At 39.7% G+C, this 20,058-nt stretch overlaps 1 protein-coding gene across 1 annotated transcript in view; it reads right to left on the reverse strand.

Annotated features, from left to right (window-relative positions):
- Positions 1-20,058, reverse strand: part of LOC101888752 (poly [ADP-ribose] polymerase tankyrase) — a 52,495-nt gene that overhangs the window by 6,953 nt on the left and 25,484 nt on the right. Inside the window, 4 exon segments of the mRNA XM_005178234.4 lie at positions 848-1,005; positions 1,076-2,828; positions 4,217-4,377; positions 4,545-5,327. Coding sequence (XP_005178291.1) covers positions 848-1,005; positions 1,076-2,828; positions 4,217-4,377; positions 4,545-5,327 — 2,855 coding nt within the window.

The following is a 20,058-nucleotide window of genomic DNA, read 5'->3' on the forward strand; positions in this document are numbered from 1 at the left end:
CTTCGATTATCAAAAGACCTCTAGACGGCATTATCTATATCTATCTTAAATATATTTTTTCTAAAAGACCTACAATCAAGAGGTGTACTCTTGATTATTTTTCGAAGGCCTTTGCAGGTAAAGGAACTCAAAAAGGTTGGCCATCTGCCCTTATTCTTCTTTCTATAAAAACTTCAGAAACAATATATGAAAAAATTAAAGACCTCTTAAAGGGTTTCGTGCGGTTCTTCCTCCTATAGAATCCTTCCGACATCAGGAGCCGTTTGGTTTTCCTATCTATAAAACACCTCAAAACTCGTTCGGTCCTTTTTGTGAAGACGTTTCTTGTTCATTGAAGACCTTTAACCGGGTTTCTATTTACCGGGTTTCTACCAATAGTCATTGTGCATTTGTTCGTTTTATGGAACATCTTTAAAAGTCCTTCGATTATCAAAAGACCTCCAGACGGAATTATCTATATCTAACTAAAATATATTTTTTCTAAAATACCTACAAGTCTTACACTTCTTGATAATTTTTCAAAGGTCTTTGTCTGTAGAGGAACCTATAAAAACTTCAGTAAAATATACTGTCCATGAAAGACTTCCTAAAGGCTTTGGTGCGGTTCTTCCTTCTATAGAATGCTTCTGACTTCGGGAGCCGTTTGTTTTCCTATTTATAAAACACCTCTAACTATTTGGGTCCACTAAAAGCCTCAAATAATTTTCGATATTTTTCTCTCGTCTTTTCATTCTAGATGCCATCCTGCAGGTCTTCTTTTAAAAGCTTTTCAATCTGCTAATGGCTTGTAGAAATAGTTTTTTTTTTATCTCTAGACGGGAGTAGCAATACATTGCCCCATACTTACTCGTATAATGTTATAACGGGTAAAATAACCACCAGCTTGACCATTGTCCCTGTGCTCTCTGATGGTGGCCTGCATTTCCTCCTCCACTGCTAGAAATTCTTTATCATCGGGTAAAAGATCAACTAGCAATGTGCCAGGATTGACATTGTTGCCAATACCTAAAAGGAAAAAACCCCAAATTAATAAAGATTTAAATTCAGAAAAACAAACCCTTTTTTGACATCTCACCCGTGGTAGCCCTCAATTGAGCTATGCCCTTAAGTATCTTATGACGAAAACCATACGCCGACACTCCAACCTGTTTCAAATCTTCATGACCCATTTCGGCCAATATTTCCAGCGTTATTTGTTCCCTTTCGAAGAGATCCGTTAGATGTTCCAATTGTAAACTGCTCAAGAAACTGGCAATGTTTGTTATGGACTCGGGATCGGCAACATCTTCACCCAAATCTGTGGAATTGGCTTCGGCACCCTGAGCTGGACTGATGCGTGTCGACAAGGGTAGAGGCACAGGAACACTTAGGGTCATTGAGGCACCCGAAGGCAGGGTTACGGTCTCAGTGCTGGGCGAGAGCACTGTACAGGCGGCCACACTGCTGCCATTTGTGGCCGATAAACTGTTGGCGGTAGCTGATGTTGCGGTTGTTGCTGCACCCGCCGCTGCCGCCGAAGCCAATGGGGTTGAGTTGTTGCTCAGCAATGATTGTTGGGAAGCACTTAATGCTGAGCTACTCAACGATGTGGCCATGGCATCTTGCAGCAAACATTTCACATCATCAGCTGTGGCTAATTCTATGGGAGTTTGGCCTTCTTGATTTTTCATATAGGGATCAGCACCATGGGCCAGCAGCAACGAACAGAGTTGTGTGCGACCCTTTTGGGCTGCTTCATGCAGGGGTGTGAAACCCCATTTGTCGGTAGCATTTACCACAGTCTTGTGTTTGATGAGGAGCGCCGCAATTTCCAGATGGCCATACGAGGATGCATTGTGCAGAGGTATTAGGCCACCCTTGTCCTGGGCATTGACATCGGCCCCATTCTCCAAAAGGTATTCCGCCACTTCGTAGTTGTTGTAGCCGGCAGCCAAATGCAAGGGTGTGGAGTTGCGGCCTTGAGCATCGCGACAGTTGATGGTTTCGGGGGTAACCAGCCTTTGAACTCGTGCCAGATTACCTTTCTTGGCAGCATCCAAAAGAGCCGAGTTACCCCTAAGCAATTCGGCCACATCATGATCGGATTCTTTGACTAAATCAGCAGGTGTGGCACCATCACGATTCTTTTTTGTGGGATCTGCACCGTGTTTGAGAAGCAGCTTAACAATATCATATTTTCCCTTGGCGGCAGCTTCATGGAGCGGTGTGAATTTCCACAGATCCGAAACATTGACATTGGCACCGGCTTTTATAAGCAATTTTGTTACCTCAAAATGTCCATATGAGCAGGCATTGTGCAGCGGCACCAGACCACCCTTGTCGGCGGCATGCACCTCGGCTCCCTGTTCCAACAGGAACTCCACAACTTGCACCCGATTAAAGCCTGCGGCAAAATGCAAAGGTGTCGAATGTCTCCCGTCTAGGTCACGACAATTCACCGAATGTGGATTGGCCAATACGATGCGCCGCACTGTATCCAAATCTCCAGCCTTGGCAGCTTCCAGCAGATGTGTTTCAGTGTCTGGTGGATCTTTGAGAATTTTCAAAACACTATCTGAGGCTAGTTGGGCGGCCGTGTACCCCTCCACCGATATGATGGAGGTGTCAATATTATAGGAGAGTAGCAAACGTACGGCCTGTTCGTCACGAGCACATTTGTGCAACGCCGTCTGTCCCAATCCATCGACAGCACTGACTTTGGCACCATTTTTCAACAGAGTATCCATAATGTCGTAGTGCAATTGTTCGGCAGCCACATGCAGGGGTGTGAGGAAGGCTTTATTCTTCTCGTTTAGCAGTGCACCTTTGCGTATAAGTAATTCGGAGATCTGGAAAAAGGAGGGAGAGAAGATTTTAAGTATTTTATACAGTGAACTAGTACATTATAGTCTTGGCTTCGGAGTCGTAGGATGGGGGCCTTTTTCTAGCTATCTGTGGTTGAAAATCCTGGCAGGGACTTTTTGAGATAACCAAACTTCTATTTGGGTATTTGTATAAACAGATTGAAACATAGAGGGATAGGTAGTTAGATAGATAGATAAATAGACAGAATGGTATAGAGAGGGACTCTTGGGAAGAGGTTTTCATTTTTAACAGTTTTTCTTTAAATAGGTGGACAGATGCATAGATAGTACAAGTAGATTCATTGCCAGATATGTTACAATGGCCAAGGACCCAATATAGTTTTACAAACGACTTAAACTTTTCCAGAGCATTTCTGCATTTCAGAACTGCCATAGATTTGATTGTAAAAGAATTAAGAGCCTTCAAGGCCGCCTGACTGTCGTCATATATTGTCACCGATCTATACAATTCATTGATTCTCCATGGCTTTCCTGATAGCAAAGATTTGTGTCTAAAAAACGCTGCAGTCGTTGTTTAATTTAAAGTATTTCCGGATATTCAAGCATTCACAGAAGACCCCAGCCCCCGTTCCAATTTCCATCTTTGATCCATCGGTATAGACGGCTATATCGTTAAAAGGTGGAGTGTTCCGGGTCCAGGTTTCGCTGTTAGGTATATGGATGTCCAGTGATTCGAAAATTTGCCTAGGTGATATGTAATCACTGATTATAGCCCGACCATCTATGTTCTCCACATTCTTAAGAATGACAAAGTGTCCAAAGGACTGACTCCGCCATTGACCTAGTTCATTGAGCCGCAGGGCATAGATAGCCAAATATTCTAAGAGTATAGATTTCACTTAAATATCTTTGAGAGGTCACATGGATAGAAGATGGAGGAAGATAGAAAAAAGGTCGTTAGAAGGGATTATCAGTTTAAAGTGACTTATAAAACCAAAATCTTCAAACAGATCGCCTACACCTTCAAAAGACTATCTGTACGGGTCTTTTATGTAAAGATATTTGGAGAGATATTTAATGTTACGAGGGAGAAGGCCCTGCATGAGTCCTCTTTTAATAGAAAAAGACTACTACAGATGGAATTATTTTTAGGAGAAGTTGCAACAATTCATACTAGGTCTTCAATAGATGAAGAATATAGTCGCCTTTGCAGAATAAAGTCATCGACGTATCCCGGAGACGACCTGAGCCTCCTCTGTTATGGTCAATCTTTAAGTATTTTTTCAAAATTTTACCTCAAAATACATCGATAATAAAATTCACACAGTATCTACTTTCAGAATCCTTAAAAACCCCCAACATGATCCATCCTCAACACACCTCCATTCCGAAGCCATTCTATATGACATTACCTGTTTCCGTTTGGGATCAATGGACACTGCTGTTGCATGCAAAGGCGTGTCCCCCGTATAAGGATGTACAAAGTTGACCGTTTCCGATGAAAGGAATTTCTTTAGCCTGGGTATATTGCCGGTTTTGCAAGCATCCAAGACACAATGGCCCTTGTATTCATCTGGAAGAGAAGAAGATATTTTAATTTCAAGTTTTGCACACATAATAAGAGGAGAGAGAGAGTAAAAAAATGTCCAGGGGAAGTTGTGTTTCCAAAATACCTACTGGGAATATTTAGCAGAACAAAAAGGCATCTCCAAAAAAAGTTATTTCAATGCCACTACTTACAGTGAATACGCTCACGCAATTCCCTCGTTGGTGCCGAATCAATTGCCGACTTATTGTGGCAATTGAGCAGCGTCGGATTCGCTCCCTTGCTCAGGAGCAGACTACACACTTCGACACGACTCTTAGAGGCAGCTTCGTGCAACGGCGTAAATGCCCACAAATCATTGGCATTGACATCAGCACCGGCCTTGATCAGTAGTTTGGTCACCTCGAAGTGACCATACGAACAGGCATTGTGTAATGGCACCAAACCACCTTTATCTTTAGCATGCACATCCGCTCCATGTGCCAGCAGAATTTCGACAATTCCTATCCGATTGTAACCCGCTGCTAAATGTAAAGGTGTTGAACGTCTACCATCGCTAGCATGACAATTAACATTGAGTGGTGTCAGCAGGGCCAACAGACGTTCCTTGGCCCCCGATCGAGCCGCCTCTAAAAGTTCATCCTTACGATACTCGCCGGTGAGGACGGGTCGTGTATTCTCGTCGGCCAATTCCAGGGGAGTTTTATTCTCCGAATTACGAATATTCGGATTGGCACCGTGCTGCAGCAGGGCAATGCAGACATCGACTTTGCCCTTGCTGGCCGCCTCGTGCAGCGGTGTGTAGTTCCAGTTATCTGTCGTATTGGGACAGGCACCGGCCTTCAGCAGCATGCGTACCACTTCGGCATGACCAAAGGAACAGGCATTGTGTAGAGGATGGAGGCCACCCTCGTCGCAGGCCTGTATGGAAGCACCATTGTTGAGTAGGAATTCAACAACCTCTCGGCGACCGTAACCTGGAAAATACATAGAGGAAAAAATGAAAACAAAAATTAATAAAAATTAAACAAATACACATACACACAGACACATACAAAGAAATTAGCACTATTTAACTTAGAAGCAGCAGAACAGAACAGAACAGAACAGTGAATAACAATGTCAAAAGTCAACAATAACACATTGTGTCAATTTGAGTCTATTTCCTCTACCACTGCTTGCTTCCTCCTCCTGCCACCACCAAATTCCATCTAATGTGATTGTTGTTGTTGTCATTGTTGTTGCTCCCACATTGCTGGTGGCCATTCTTTCTGGGCCAAGTGTTGATTATGAGGGCTTTGAGAATAATGTCGAAGAAGAAGAAGAATGAGAAATTCTTTTGTTTTGCATTTTTGGGTTCATGGTTATGGGGGGAAATCGTTAAAGGTTGGCATTTTCGAACTACTGCTACCACCACGGGGGGAGGTGGGTGGTTATGAGAAATGTAATTACACATTTTATGAACAGAATTTATGTTATTTATAAATAATTAAAATGTGAAATTTATTTTTTATAAAAATCGATGGTGGGAGAGGAGAATGGAAACTAAGACTCTGAAGTTGTCAAAAATTAGCAGAGATCGTGTTTTATTGCCTCAAAACAGAGAGAAAAAGAGAAATTTGCCACACAAGTCTCTGGAAATAAAAAGGGTTTATGTAGAGTTTTCTGAATTTCGTTGTAAGACCAACAAGTCCTATTACAATCGTCTTAAAAGACCCCTTACAGGTGGTCTATTAATCCTCCTAACTCATTGTCTGAAAAAATTTCTTTAGAGACTTTCAAAGGAGTATGTACAGACCTCCTTACCAGTTCTCTATAAAGGATCTTTAAAAAATCTAAAAAGACCAATTCCAGTCGCGTATAAAGACACCTTAGCGGTTGCTTCTAAATACTCCATGCAAGTATACAGGGTGAGATAAAAATAAAACTGCAACAAAGTCAAACGACATAATTTTTACATTTTTTTTTTTTCAAATTTTATTGAATGAAAGCAAAAAATGTCGGAAATAGCATCAAATTTTAGAATAATTTTAGATTTGTTTGAATTGGTCACCATTGGCACGAATTATGGCCTTCAAACGGCCAACGGAAACCGTCACACACTGCTCGAATGTTGCTCTGCGGTATTTTGACCTATTCCCGGCGAAGCGCTTGCTTGAGGTGATCGACACTTTGGTATTTTTTAGTGACAACCTTGCTTTCTAAAATACTCCAGACACAATAGTCCAACGGATTGGCTTCCGGAGATTTTGGTGGCCATTGTGCGCGGGAAATGAAGCAAGGATCCTAATTTTGTAACCATACTTGGATGGCACGTGCTGAGTGCGATGGTGCTGAGTCCTGTTGGAATGTCCAAGGTCTGCGGCCAAAATGTTTGCGTGCCCAAGGCTTTAATACACCCTCCAGAATATTTTCACGATAATATTGGGCATTTATTCTGATGCCACGGTCGATTAATACGAGCGGAGAGCAACTATCGGCTTTTATGGCGGCTCACACCATCAGCATCATCATGGTCGGCGCTTGAGTTCTGGTGGCCAACCTAAGGTGCACATTTGCTGCAGCTGACCTCTTTGGCAAGTAAACACGATTATTTTGTTTGTTTACAAACTGCTGGACAACGAATGTTTTCTCATCGGAGAAAACCAAATTCGGTAGTTCACCACTTTCGGCCAAGCGAAGCAACTCTTTAGCTCTTTGAGTCTATTTTCTTTCTGTTGCAGGGTAAGTTCTTGCACTTTTTTGGAATTTCAATGGCTTTATCCCGAGCTCATTTTTTAATATTTGCCGAATGGAATATTGCGATATGTTCAGCTCACGAGCCATTTTTCCATGCGACGCGAGTTTCGATCAAGTCGCTTCCTAACTTTTCGAACCCTTTTCTTCCGTCCACTTGCTTGACATCGAGCTACGCTACGAGTATCAAGGTAACGAGCAATGGTACGAGACACAAAAGATTTATTCACATTTAAATGCTGGAGTACTCTAACGATAGCCACTTGTGGTCTTCCAGCCAAATATAAAGAAATCATACTATCACGCTTGAATTCCATCACGAAAAACTTTTTTTCTGGAAAATTCTCAGAAAAATGCTTTTGTACGCTTGTAAAGAATATAATGAGCAGTCACTCAAATAATTTTAACAGCTGTCGGACGAGTGGCTTAGAAATGACAGCAGTCTGAAGTTGGATGCAGTTTTTTTTATCTCACCCTGTAGACGTCTATAAAGTCGCCTTACCAGTCGTCCATAAAGACTCCTTACCAGTCGTCCTTAAAGACTCCCTTCAAATTCTGCCTCTCAATCATAAAAACTCCTTATCAACGTTATGAAAATTCCTTACCAACCGCGTTTAAGCACTCTATACCAGTCGTCAATAAAGACTCCTTACAAGTCTGCTATAAAGATATTTTACAAGTCGCCTGTAAGGACCAGTTTAAAACCGCCTTTAAAGAATTCCTACAGTCGTTTTTTATACCTTCTTACCGGGCTGCTTACAATTCATGTATAAAAACTTTTTACAAGCCACCTGCAAAGACCCCTTAAAAATCGACTCTAAGCACTCCTAACAATCGCCCACAAAGACCTCAATTCCATCCAATTAATTTTCAAACTCTCAACAATCCAATCGTCGTCCATCTATAACGACTTTTTAAAAGTCGCCTGTAAGGACCCCCTAAAAATTGCAACTCCATAGAGTCGCTTTTTATACCTCCATACCTGACTGATTACAAGTCATGTATAAAGATTTTTTAAAGTCGCCTGTGGGGTCCTTCGCCCGCAATGACCCTCAATTCCATGCAAATAATTTTCAAACCCCCAACAATCCAATCGTCGTCTATAAAGGCTCATCTATAACGACTTTTTAAAAGTCGTCTGTAAGGACCCCCTAAAAATCGCGTCTAAGGACTCCTTAGAGTCGCTTTTTATACCTCCTAAACGGACTGCTTACAAGTCATCTATAAATACATTTTAAAAGCTGCCTGTGGGGTCCTTCGACCAAATCGCTCACAAAGACCCTCAATTCCATGCAAATAATTTTCAAAACCCTTAACAATCCAATCGTCGCTCATAAATGCTCATCTATAACGACTTTTTAAAAGTCGCCGGTAAGGACCCCCCACAATCGGCCCTAAGGACTCTTTAGAGTCACTTTTTATACCTAAACGGACTGCTTACAAGTCATCTATAAAAACTTTTTAAAAGTCGCCTGCGGTGTCCTTCGCCAGAATCGCCCACAAAGACCCTAAATTCCATCCAATTAATTTTCAAACCCTCAAAAATCCAATCATCGTCCATAAAAGATCATCTATAATGACTTTTTTAAAGTCGTCTGTGAGGACGCCTTAAAAATCGCCCATAGGTACTCCTTACAATCGCTTTTTATACCACCTTATTGGGTATCTACATAGCTTCCCTAACAATCACCCACAAAGACCCCACAATTCCATCCAATTAATTTTCAAACCTTTTTTTTTTTGTGGGAAGTCCTCAAAAATCCTCTTCACTGCCCATGATGATGCTGCTTTTGGTCCTTATCGAGTTACATACCAACTACTACAACAACAAGTAAAGGATAAACAACCATTCCAATAACAGAAAGGAAGGTCATAAAGAACTATTTCCTTTATCTATTGTTTATTCCATATTACTGCTATTCCTCCTCTCAATTAGGAGAAGAAGACGATGACGACGAAAAAGTGACCCAAGGTTGCCTTGGCTAGGTTGCAAAGCCACTAGTCAATACAATATATATTAATATATGGATATACCTATGGAGGAGAAAGATATGGTGGGTGTAATTATGCCTTTGCACGTTTTCCTTTGTTTTTAAGAGGCTCAATATTGTAGATGTATAGGCCGGCAGGTAGCAGCAGCAATTGCAGTGTAGCCAAAGCATATATAACAAGAATGTGTATGTATGCATACATGTATGTGAGTGTATGTGACATGTAATGTAAACAAGTAAAAAAAAACATTAAGTTCGGCCGGGCCAAACTTTTAATACCCTCCACCTTAGGGTAAAAGAAACATTAGAAGAAGTGTGGCAAAAACCATTATAATGCCGAATATCGGGAGGTTCCATTATAAGGGAGCTACACCAAAACGTGGACCTATAATTACGAACTAGGACCCATTATGACCCACAAATACCAATTTTTAGACAATCAGAGAAAAAATGTGGCAAAAACCATCAAAATACCGAATATCGGGAGGTACCGTTATATGGGGGCTATACCAAATCATGGACCCATACATGCAATGTTTTGCCACCGGAGCTGGAACCCATTATGACCAACAAATACCAATTTTCAGACAAATCCGTGAAAAAATGTGGCAAAAATCATCAAATTACCGAATATCGGGAGGTACCAAATCATGGACCCATACATGCAATGTTTCGCCACCGGAGCTGGAAACCATTATGACCAACAACTACCAATTTTTAGACAAATCCGTGAAAAAAAATATGGCAAAAAAAAAAAACTAAAATACCGAATATCGGGAGGTACCTTTATATGGGGGCTATACCACAACGTGGACCTATACATGCAATGTTTTGCCACAGGCTCAGGGACCCGTTATGACCTACAAATACCTAATTTTTAAACAAATCCGTGAAAAAACGTGGCATAAATCATCAAAATACCGAATATCGGGAGGTACCGTTATATGGGGATTATACCAGAACGTGGACCGATATATCTCCTTTTTAATACCAACCATCCTAGAGACAATGCAAATTGCTCTGCTAAATTTTGACGCTCTACGACAAATAATGTGGGCTGTATCGTGATTTCAACAGACAGACGGACATCGTTAAATCGACCTAGAATTTTATGCTGATTATGAATATATCTACTTTATGGCGTCTAAGACGAATATTTAAGGATGTTACAAACGGAATGACAAAGTTAATATACCCTCCTTTCCAAGGTGGAGGGTATAAAAATATACGCTGCGATTATTTTCAAAATCAAAATATGCAATCCTGGTTGATTCTGTCATTGTCAAATGGATTTTATTTAAAACAATGACACATCAGAGTTTTGGAGGAGTTTCCCAATGAAGGGATTGCAAATTTTGTATTAATACAAAAAGTAAACATGCCAGAACTGCAAGGGCTCTTCCAAGTTTCCCCAAAGCTTTTTCAGCTATAGAATATTCATAACAGGGCTGTTGGTTTTTATAGTAGGTTTCTTTAAGGTCTGCTAAATATAGCACCCTTCTTTTTTTCTACCAAAACAATGCTTAAGTTCATACTATTTCGAAATTTCTGCAAATTTCGATATTCCATGATATCTTATCTAATGGATATAGCCATCTGCGCATCGTCAATACTAAATAAACAATAAACAATGGAAGCATTGATAATAAAAAGTGTCTAAAATATGACTGGGAGTTCCTATTAAATGAATGAATAACTAAAATACAAAGAAGGCGAACGATAAGAAATAAATAATATTTTTTGTTCAATTTTTCATACTGTTTTGAAAATTCTGCAAATTTCGATATAATTCGGAACAAATGAAACATCGATAATAAAACAAGAAAAATAGTATCAGTTGGTTTTTCCAACAGATGTATACCCCCAGCCTTGAGTTATGACTATTCAAACTGTCGATCCTTTATGGGGGAGGTTTCGAAGCGGTTGACCAATTCGTAACTGACCTAAAACTGATACAAATATTACAACGTAGCAGGTTTGGGCTATATCGTCTACTTCCTATACTTTATATGAGAAATGTATTTACTTTTGGAAAATGTGGAAATATGTGTGAGGTAACAAACATAGCGGACCGAAGTTTTCCATTTTCATACTTCATCTAATACAGAAAAAATTATTGGTATGTGCAAAATTTGAAGGAAATCGAACATTTATATCCACTTTTATGCGAAATGGTAAATTCCGATAAAATACACATTCATATCAAATTTTTGGTTAAGAGAAATATTTGGATATAGCCAGTTATAAACAATCGCCGAATTGTATCGCAAGTTATGACAGATATAAGTATTTGAAATTATGACCCTTTGTGGGTGAGGTACAAGAAGGGGTTGTCAGATAAACAGGTTGAAATTAAAAAAACTGCAACCAACTTCAGACTGCTGTCATTTTTAAGCCACTCGTCCGACAGCTGTTAAAATTATTCCAGTGACAGCTCATTATATTGTTTACAAGCGTACAAAAGCATTTTGGTGAGAACTTTCCAGAAAAAAAGTTATTCGTGATGGAATTCAAGCGTGATAGTGTGATTTCTTTATATTTGGCTGGCATTTAAATGTGAATAAATCTTTTGTGTCTCGTACCATCGCTCGTTACCGTGATACCGGTAGTGTAGCCCGACGTCAAAGACGGGAGTGGAAGTGAACAGAAGAAAACAGCAACAACAGCAGAAGTGCTAAGAAAAGTAAAGAAACGACTTGATTGAAACCCGCGTCGCATTGGCCGTAAAAAGGGCTCGTGAGCTGAACATATCGCAATATTCCATTCGGCAAATATTTAAAAATGAGCTCGGGGCAAAGCCATTGAAATTCCAAAAAGTGCAAGAACTTACTTCGCAACAGAAAGAAAATAGACTCAAAAGAGCTAACGATTTGCTTCGCTTGGCCGAAAGTGGTAAACTGCTTAGTTTGGTTTTCTCCGATGAGAAAAAATTCGTTGTCCAGCAGTTTGTAAACAAACAAAATGACTGTGTTTACTTGCCAAAGAGGTCACCTGAAAATGTGCACCTTCGGTTGGCCACCAGAACTCAAGCGCCAGCCATGGTGATGGTGTGGGCCGCCATAACAGTCGATGGCATCATGCCGAATATTATCGCGAAAATATTCTGTAGGATATATAAAAGCCTTGGGTGCGCAAACATTTTGGCCGCAGACCTTGGACATTCCAAAAGGACTCAGCATCATCACACTGAGCACGTGCCACCCAAGAATGGTTACAAAATGAGGTTCCTCGCTTCATTTCCAGAGCACAACGGCCACCAAAATCTCCGGATACCAATCCGTTGGACAATTGTGTCTGGAGTATTTTGGAAAGCAAGGTTGGCACTAAAAAATACCAAAGTATCGATCACCTCAAGCAAGCGCTTCCCCGGGAATGGACCAAAATACCACAGAGCAACATTCGGGCATCGTGTGGTTTCATTGGCCGTTAGAAGGCCATAATTCGTGCTAAAGATAACCAATTCGAACAAATCTAAACTTATTCTAAAATTTGATGCTATTTCCGACATTTTTTGCTTTTTTTTGCCTTTTTTGGGCGAGGTACCAGAAGGAATGGACAAATATAGCCCATCATCACACCAGACCTGGGTGAATAAAAATATTGTGATGTGTGTAATTTAAAGAGAACCGAATGCTTATTTTAGATTTTATGATGGTTTTGGTTATTCAAAACGATGACCCTTTATGGGGGAGGTACCAGAAGGAATGGTCCAAGATCGACCATCTTGATAACAGATCTTGTGTTGATTGAAATATTGAGAGGTACCAAGTCTGAATGGAATCGGTTGTTAGTTTCGTGTTTTATGAGCTTCATGATTATTCAAAATGTCCGCCCTTTGTGAGGGAAGGTATTAGAAGGAGTGGGCCGATATATCCCGTCTTCACACCTTGACCTTGGGGTAATAAAAATATTATGATGTATGTAATTTAAAGACAATCGACACCTACATCACATTTTATAAGAGGTATAAATATTTAAAATGTTGACCCTTTGTGGGGGAAGTACTTGATAGAGTGGACCGATATTGTCCATTTTTACACCTGACCTAGGACTGATGCAAATATTAGGGTTTGTAAAGTTGGAGCAAAATCGGATTATTATCCTTTCTCTTTCTTTGCAGTTAATTATTTTCCTTGAAAATATTGACATTTTGTGGGGGAGGTACCAGAACGAGTAAACCGATATTGCCCATCTGTGACCTCAATTTTAGTTTGACAATAATATTCCTATGTAGCAAGTTTCGATAAAATCGGATAATCCCTTCGAGAGTTATCGTGCCCACCAGCGAGCCAGATAGACAGACGGACGGACAGACATAACTAGATCGACTCCAAATGTCCTGAAACGGATGTGGTCCAAAGTGACTGTTTAAGTTGGCCTTCAACTTCCCGAGTCCAGTTAATCACGGATGCTGATTGACACAACGGGCATCTCCTCGGCATACTTCCCTCGGCGGAGACCGTAGAGCGCAGATGCCACCGGGCGGTGGTTGTTGTTGGTTAGCTCACTTTGATACATAAGAGACTCTGCTCTCATTGGAAATAATTGTAGATGTAGTAGTAGTAATCGACAATGATCCTCGGCGATCACTGCGATCCTCTGCGATTGCAAGAACCTCAGCGTTCACTTGTCGTTTAGTTGTTGAAGTGTACACTTCTCGCGTTCTAACCCCTCGTTCACGGTTATACTAACCAGGCCTCTGACGCCACCCCAAATTACAAAGGTAATTTTGTTGTATTAGAAAAGAGAAATACACAAATAAAGGATGAAATCAATATAGAACAAGTAAAAAAGTATCGGTCGGTTTTGCCGACAGATGTATACCCTCAGCCCTCTTCACCCTCTATGGAGTGGGTTTTGAAGAATGGGTCAATATTGTTCATTTCGTATCGGACCTAAATAAATATGATATAAATATTATAATAGCAGATGGATAAATCGATTGTAAAGAATCGCTTAGTTGTTTCGCAATTTATGACAGATAAAAATATTGAAAATTGTGTCCCTTTATAGCATCTTCACAATAGATCTGGTGTTAGCAAAAATGCTTGTATGTGTGAAATTTGAAGAGAGTTGGATCCTTATTTCGCTTTCTTTGAGCGTTATGTTTTTTAAAATTAGATTATTGCTTCCCTTTCTGTGCAGAAAATATATATTTTTAAAATTTCGACCATTTGTGGGGGAGGTACCAGAAGGAGTGGACCGATATACTCCATCTTTATACCAGACCTTGGGCTAATAAAATGATTGGGATGTGTGAAATTTGAAGACAATCGGACTCTTACATCACATTTTATGAGAGTTGTAATTATTAAAAATTTTGACCATTTGTGGGGGAGGTACTTGAAGGAGTTAACCAATATTGTCCATTTTCGCACCAGACCTAGCACTGATGCAAATATTACGACTTGCAAAGTTGGAGCAAAATCGGATCATCGTTTCTTTTTCTGTGCAAAAAATATGCATTTTTTTGAAAATTTCGACCATTTGTGGGGGAGGTACCAGAAGGAGTGGACGGATATATTCCATCTTAACACCATAGCTTGGGTAAATATAAATATTGGGATGTCCGACATTTGAAGACAATCGGACTCTTACATCACATTTTATGAGAGTTGTAACTCTTCAAAATTTTGACCATTTGTGGGGGAGGTACTTGAAGGAGTGAACCGATATTTTCCATTTTTACACCTAACGTAGAACTGATGCAAATATTAGGATTTGCAAAGTTGGAGCAAAATCGGATTACCCTTTCTCTTTCTATGCAAAAAATATATTTCTTGCAAATTTCGGCCTTTTGTGGGGGAGGTACCAGAAGGAGTGGAGCGATATTGCTCATCTTAACACCAGACCTTGGGTTAATATAAATATTTGGATGTGTGAAATTTGAAGACAATCGGACTCGTACATCACATTTTATGAGAGTTGTAATTATTCAAAATTTTGACCATTTGTGGGGGAGGTACTTGATGGAGTGGACCGATATTGTCCATTTTCACACCTGACCGAGTACTGACGCAAATATTAGGATTTGCAAAGTTGGAGCAAAATCGGATTATCCTTTCTCTTTCTGTGCAAAGAATATTTTTTTGCAAATTCCAACCTTTTGTGGGGGAGGTACCAGAAGGAGTGGACCGATATTGCCCATTTCCGAACTCGATCTAAGTTTGAGAAAGATATTACGATGTACCAAGTTTGGACCAAATCGGATACTCCCTTCAAGAGTTATCGTGCGCACCAGCCAGACAGACAGACAGACAGACAGACGGACGGACGGACATCGCTAGATCGACTCCAAATGTTCTGAAACGGATTTGGTCCAAAGAGACCTAGGGTCTAAAACCGTTATTTCGACTAGGCACGTTTTGACCGTATCAAATGATATATACCCTCTGTAGCCATATGGCTGAGAGTATAATTAAATACTAATCTCTTTTGTTTCATTTCTTTGCTATTTCTTTTCACCGCATTCACCACACACGCGTATCACCCGCACCTCTCACCATCACATAAAAACTCTGGGGAGTTCTCGTTGTTGTTGTTGCCGCTGTCTGCAATTCCTCCACTCCCCTGAGTTAAACAGTGACCTAAGGTCTAAAACCGATATTTCGATGAGGCACGTTTTAGCTGTATCAATTTATGTATACCCTCTCTCTAGGCATATGGCCGAAGGTATATAAAATTCTTAAATATGACTGCGAGTTCCTATTAAATGAATGAGTAACTAAAATTCAAAGAACGGTAACGATAAGAAATAAATAAATGTTTTTGTTTATTTTAGGTTTTTTTATTATTTTATTATTTAAAAAATCCCTAATAATAGATTCTGAAAATCCCCTGCGATGCGATTACTAAGAAAAATATAAAAATATATGCATTGCCCCCGGAAATAAAATGAAATTATTGCAGAGACAATTCTCTCACCATATATAACTCGCCAACCCGTATTTAATTCCCAGTCTGATACACATTTCATTATCTATTGTTAGAGATATCTCTGGGAATATCCGCAACAACCGTACTAACACCGAATTGCCCACTAACTTGGTATACTGACACCCATGATAGATTATTAGATTTGTAGACAAAGATCATCATAAAGATCTGAAGATCATCAAATGGATCATCCCAACCAACCACCCATCCATCCACATCCATTCGCATTGACTATCAACCAACAACGGAGACAACAATGCTGTCAAATAATCAAACACCCAACTAACTAACCAAGTAACCGAAAAAAGCACAACAAGTGCGGTTTTCAAAAATTTTCTGCATTTAAAACAATGCGAAAAATAAACCAAACAACTCGAAATTGAATACCTTTCGAATATAAATTTCAAGTCACGTCATTGCTATTTTTTTTTCCTAAAATTTATTTGGTTTTTTTTTCTTGTGAATTTTTCAATGAGAAACCATTACCGAAGTGGCTGAAGAATTGGTTTACTTGGTCGGTGGTGGTAGTTAGTTGATGTCGTGTCTTCTTTTCCTTCGTTTTGAAATATTTGCTTGTTTTTTTTCGCATTTATTATTAATCAGTGGAACAACAATAATTAAATGTATTGACTAAAACCACAGTCTAAAGTGTTACACAATTAGCCGTTGTATTGCCAACCATTAGGCCATTTATTGTTTTTTTTATTTTGAACGGTTATCTGATCTGGTTTAGATTTAGAATTTGAAAATGTATTTGGAGTAATGGGTTAAAGTGATTACAAATTTTGCCAGTTTTTCTTAAGAAAACGAGGGATGTTTCAAAAATTGGAGACCTAAAGGTCTGCTATAGACAAAAGGTAACCTTAAGGTTTCCTATAGACAATGGGGGACCTTAAGGTCTCCTATAGACAATGGGAGACCTTATGGCCTCCAAAAGACAATAGGGGACCTTGAGATCTTCTAGAGGTAATAGGGAACCTTTAGGTCTCCTATAGACAATAGGGGACCTTAAGATTTCCTATAGACAATAGGGGACCTAAGTTCTCCTATAGACTAGAGGGGACCTTAAGGTCTCCTATAGACTAGAGGGGACCTTAAGGTCTCCTATAGACTAGAGGGGACCTTAAGGTCTCCTATAGACCTTAAGTTCCCCTCTAGTCTATAGGAGATCTTAAGGTCCCCTCTAGTCTATAGGAGACCTTAGGTCCCCTATTGTCTATAGGAAATCTTAAGGTCCCCTATTGTCTATAGGAAATCTTAAGGTCCCCTATTGTCTATAGGAGACCTAAAGGTTCCCTATTACCTCTAGAAGATCTCAAGGTCTACTCGAGAAATGAGCTACTCGAGAAATGAGCTGAGCGAAATCAAAAAACGAGGGAGGAACTTATTGCTAGAGCAATGGCAGATTTCGTGGAGTAATTCTATAAAGGGCAGATGGACTCATAGACTCATACCATATATAAAGCCTTGGTTAAACCGAAAACATGGCGATCTAGATTTCTATCTTAGCCAAGTGTTTAGTAACCATGGTAACTTCGGGAGCTACTTGCATAGATTCCACATAAAAGGAGATGCAATTTGGGAAATGTGTCGTGAATCTATAGACGATGTGGAGCACACACTCTTTAAATGCAGAAGGTGGGAAAACTTACGAGAGATTAACGGAATTAATTGTCGGATGTCAGTTGATGATCTTTTTAAGGAAATGACGTATAGTAAAAGTACATGGATGAAATATTGCGCATTTATCCACTCAATTCTGGAGGATAAAACCAAATGTCTACAATCAAGATAGCCGAACCCCTAACCAAGTGTTGAATAGGGGATTAGGTCATGAAGAGAAAGATGCAAAAAGGCAGTAAAAGAACTACACCTCGAAGTAATGCGAAAGCGGTCCCGGGGTAGTAGTTCCAGTGTAGGACCACTACTGATAGCGCGCTATCACTACGTCCATAAAAAAAAAAAAAAAAAAAAAAAAAAAAAAAGACTAGAGGGGACCTCAAGGTCTCTTATAGGCAATAGGGGACCTTAAGGGCTCCTATAGGACACAGAAGCCGTATTCCAGATTTCCAGAGTCTAAAACATTATACACACGTCTTTCACCTTAAGTCTCTTTGGACCAAATCCGTTTCAAGACATTTGGAGTCGATCTAGCGATGTCCGTCCATCCGTCTGTCTGTTTGGAGCGCACAATAACTCTCAAAGGGAGTATCCGATTTGATCCAAACTTGATACATCGTAATATTATTGTCAAACTTAGATCGAGTTCGGAGATTGGCAATATCGGTCTACTCCTTGTGGTACCTCCTCCACCACAAAATGTTAACATTTTCACAGAAAATAATTTACGGCACAGAACAAGAAAAGATAATCCATTTTGTTACAACTTTACAAGTCCTAATATTTGCATCAGTGCTTGGTCAGTTGAGAAAAAGGACAATATCGGTCCACTCCGTCAAGTACCTCCCCCACAAAGGGTCAACATTTTGAATAATTATAACTCTAATAAAATGTGACGTAAGTGTCCGACTGTCTTCACATTACACACATCACAATATTTTTATTAACCCTAGGTCTGATGTGAAGATGTGATATATCGGTCCACTCCTCCTGGTACCTCCCCCACAAATGGTTAAAATTTTGAATATTCCTGAAGCTCATACAACACGAAATTAACTCCCGATTCCATTCAGACTTGGCACATCTCAATATTTCCATAAGCACAAAATCTGATATAAAGATTGCAGTGATCTGGCCATTCCTTCTGGTACCTCCCCCACAAAGGGTCAAAGTTCCGAAAAACCAAAGCGATCATAAAATCCGAAAAAAAAAACATTCAATTCTCTTGAAATTACACACAACACAATACTTTTATTAACCCAAGGTCTGATGTGAAAATGGCATATAACCGGTCCACTTCTTCTGGTACCTTCCCCACAAAGGTTCAAAATTTTAAGTAACCATGAAACTCATAAAACATGAAATAAATATCCGATTCCATTCAGACTTGGTACATCTCAATATATCTATAAACACGAGTTCTCTTATAAAAATGGTAGAGATCGGACCATTTCTTCTGGTGCCTCCCCCACATAGGGTTCACGATTTAGAAAACAAAATGCTCAAAAAAAGCGAAAAAACCATCCAACTCTCTTCAAATTTCACACATCCAAATATTTTTGTTAACACAAGATCTATTGTGAAGCTGATATAGATTTGCCAAACCCTTTGGTACCTCACCCACAAGGGTTACAATTTCCAATACCTGTATCTGCCATAACTTGCGAAACAAGTCGGCAAGTTACAACTTGCTATATCTAAATATTTCCCTTAACCAGAAATCTGCTATCAAAATGTAATTTATCGGAATTTATGGTTTCGCATAAAATAGAATATATATGTTCGATTTCCTTCAAATTTTCCACATACCAAAATTTTTATCTGTATTAGATGAAGTATGAAAATGGAATACTTCGGTCCGTTGTACATTTGTCGGCAAAACCGACTGATACTATTTTACTTTTTTTTTCCTCAAAAATGTCTCCCCTTTGAACTTTTGAAATGATAATTAAAGAATAACAACAACAGCAGCAACAACAACACGAAAATCTAATTATTATAACTATCACATAATCCAACGGACCGACGTCCTACCGACCATGCATTAACATTTAAAGTGCATTATATCAACTGCACTACTACCTCAATGACGACCACCACCATTAATTCTACACATAATGTTAATAAAATTCAAGGTTCTCAAAAGTCATTATAAACGCTCAGGCAGGCACTTGGCTCTCAGTTGCTCTCTCCCTTCCTCTGTCCATTCATCATCATCATCAGCAGTCCACCATTCCATCATGCCAATGTGTGACACGACAGATAGACAGAGGAGAACAACATCAAAGAAATTTGTCGCTTAACAAAAGAGGTGTGCTCCGCCACCACCAACACCCATCCCACTGCCCCGGGGCGTGGTATCTGGTGGCAGCAGCAAACCTGTGTTAATGTTCATTAATGCATTTCACTTTGGGATGGAGATTTT

The sequence above is a fragment of the Musca domestica genome, unplaced genomic scaffold (assembly GCF_030504385.1).
Source record: "Musca domestica strain aabys unplaced genomic scaffold, Musca_domestica.polishedcontigs.V.1.1 12, whole genome shotgun sequence".
Lineage (NCBI taxonomy): Eukaryota > Metazoa > Arthropoda > Insecta > Diptera > Muscidae > Musca > Musca domestica.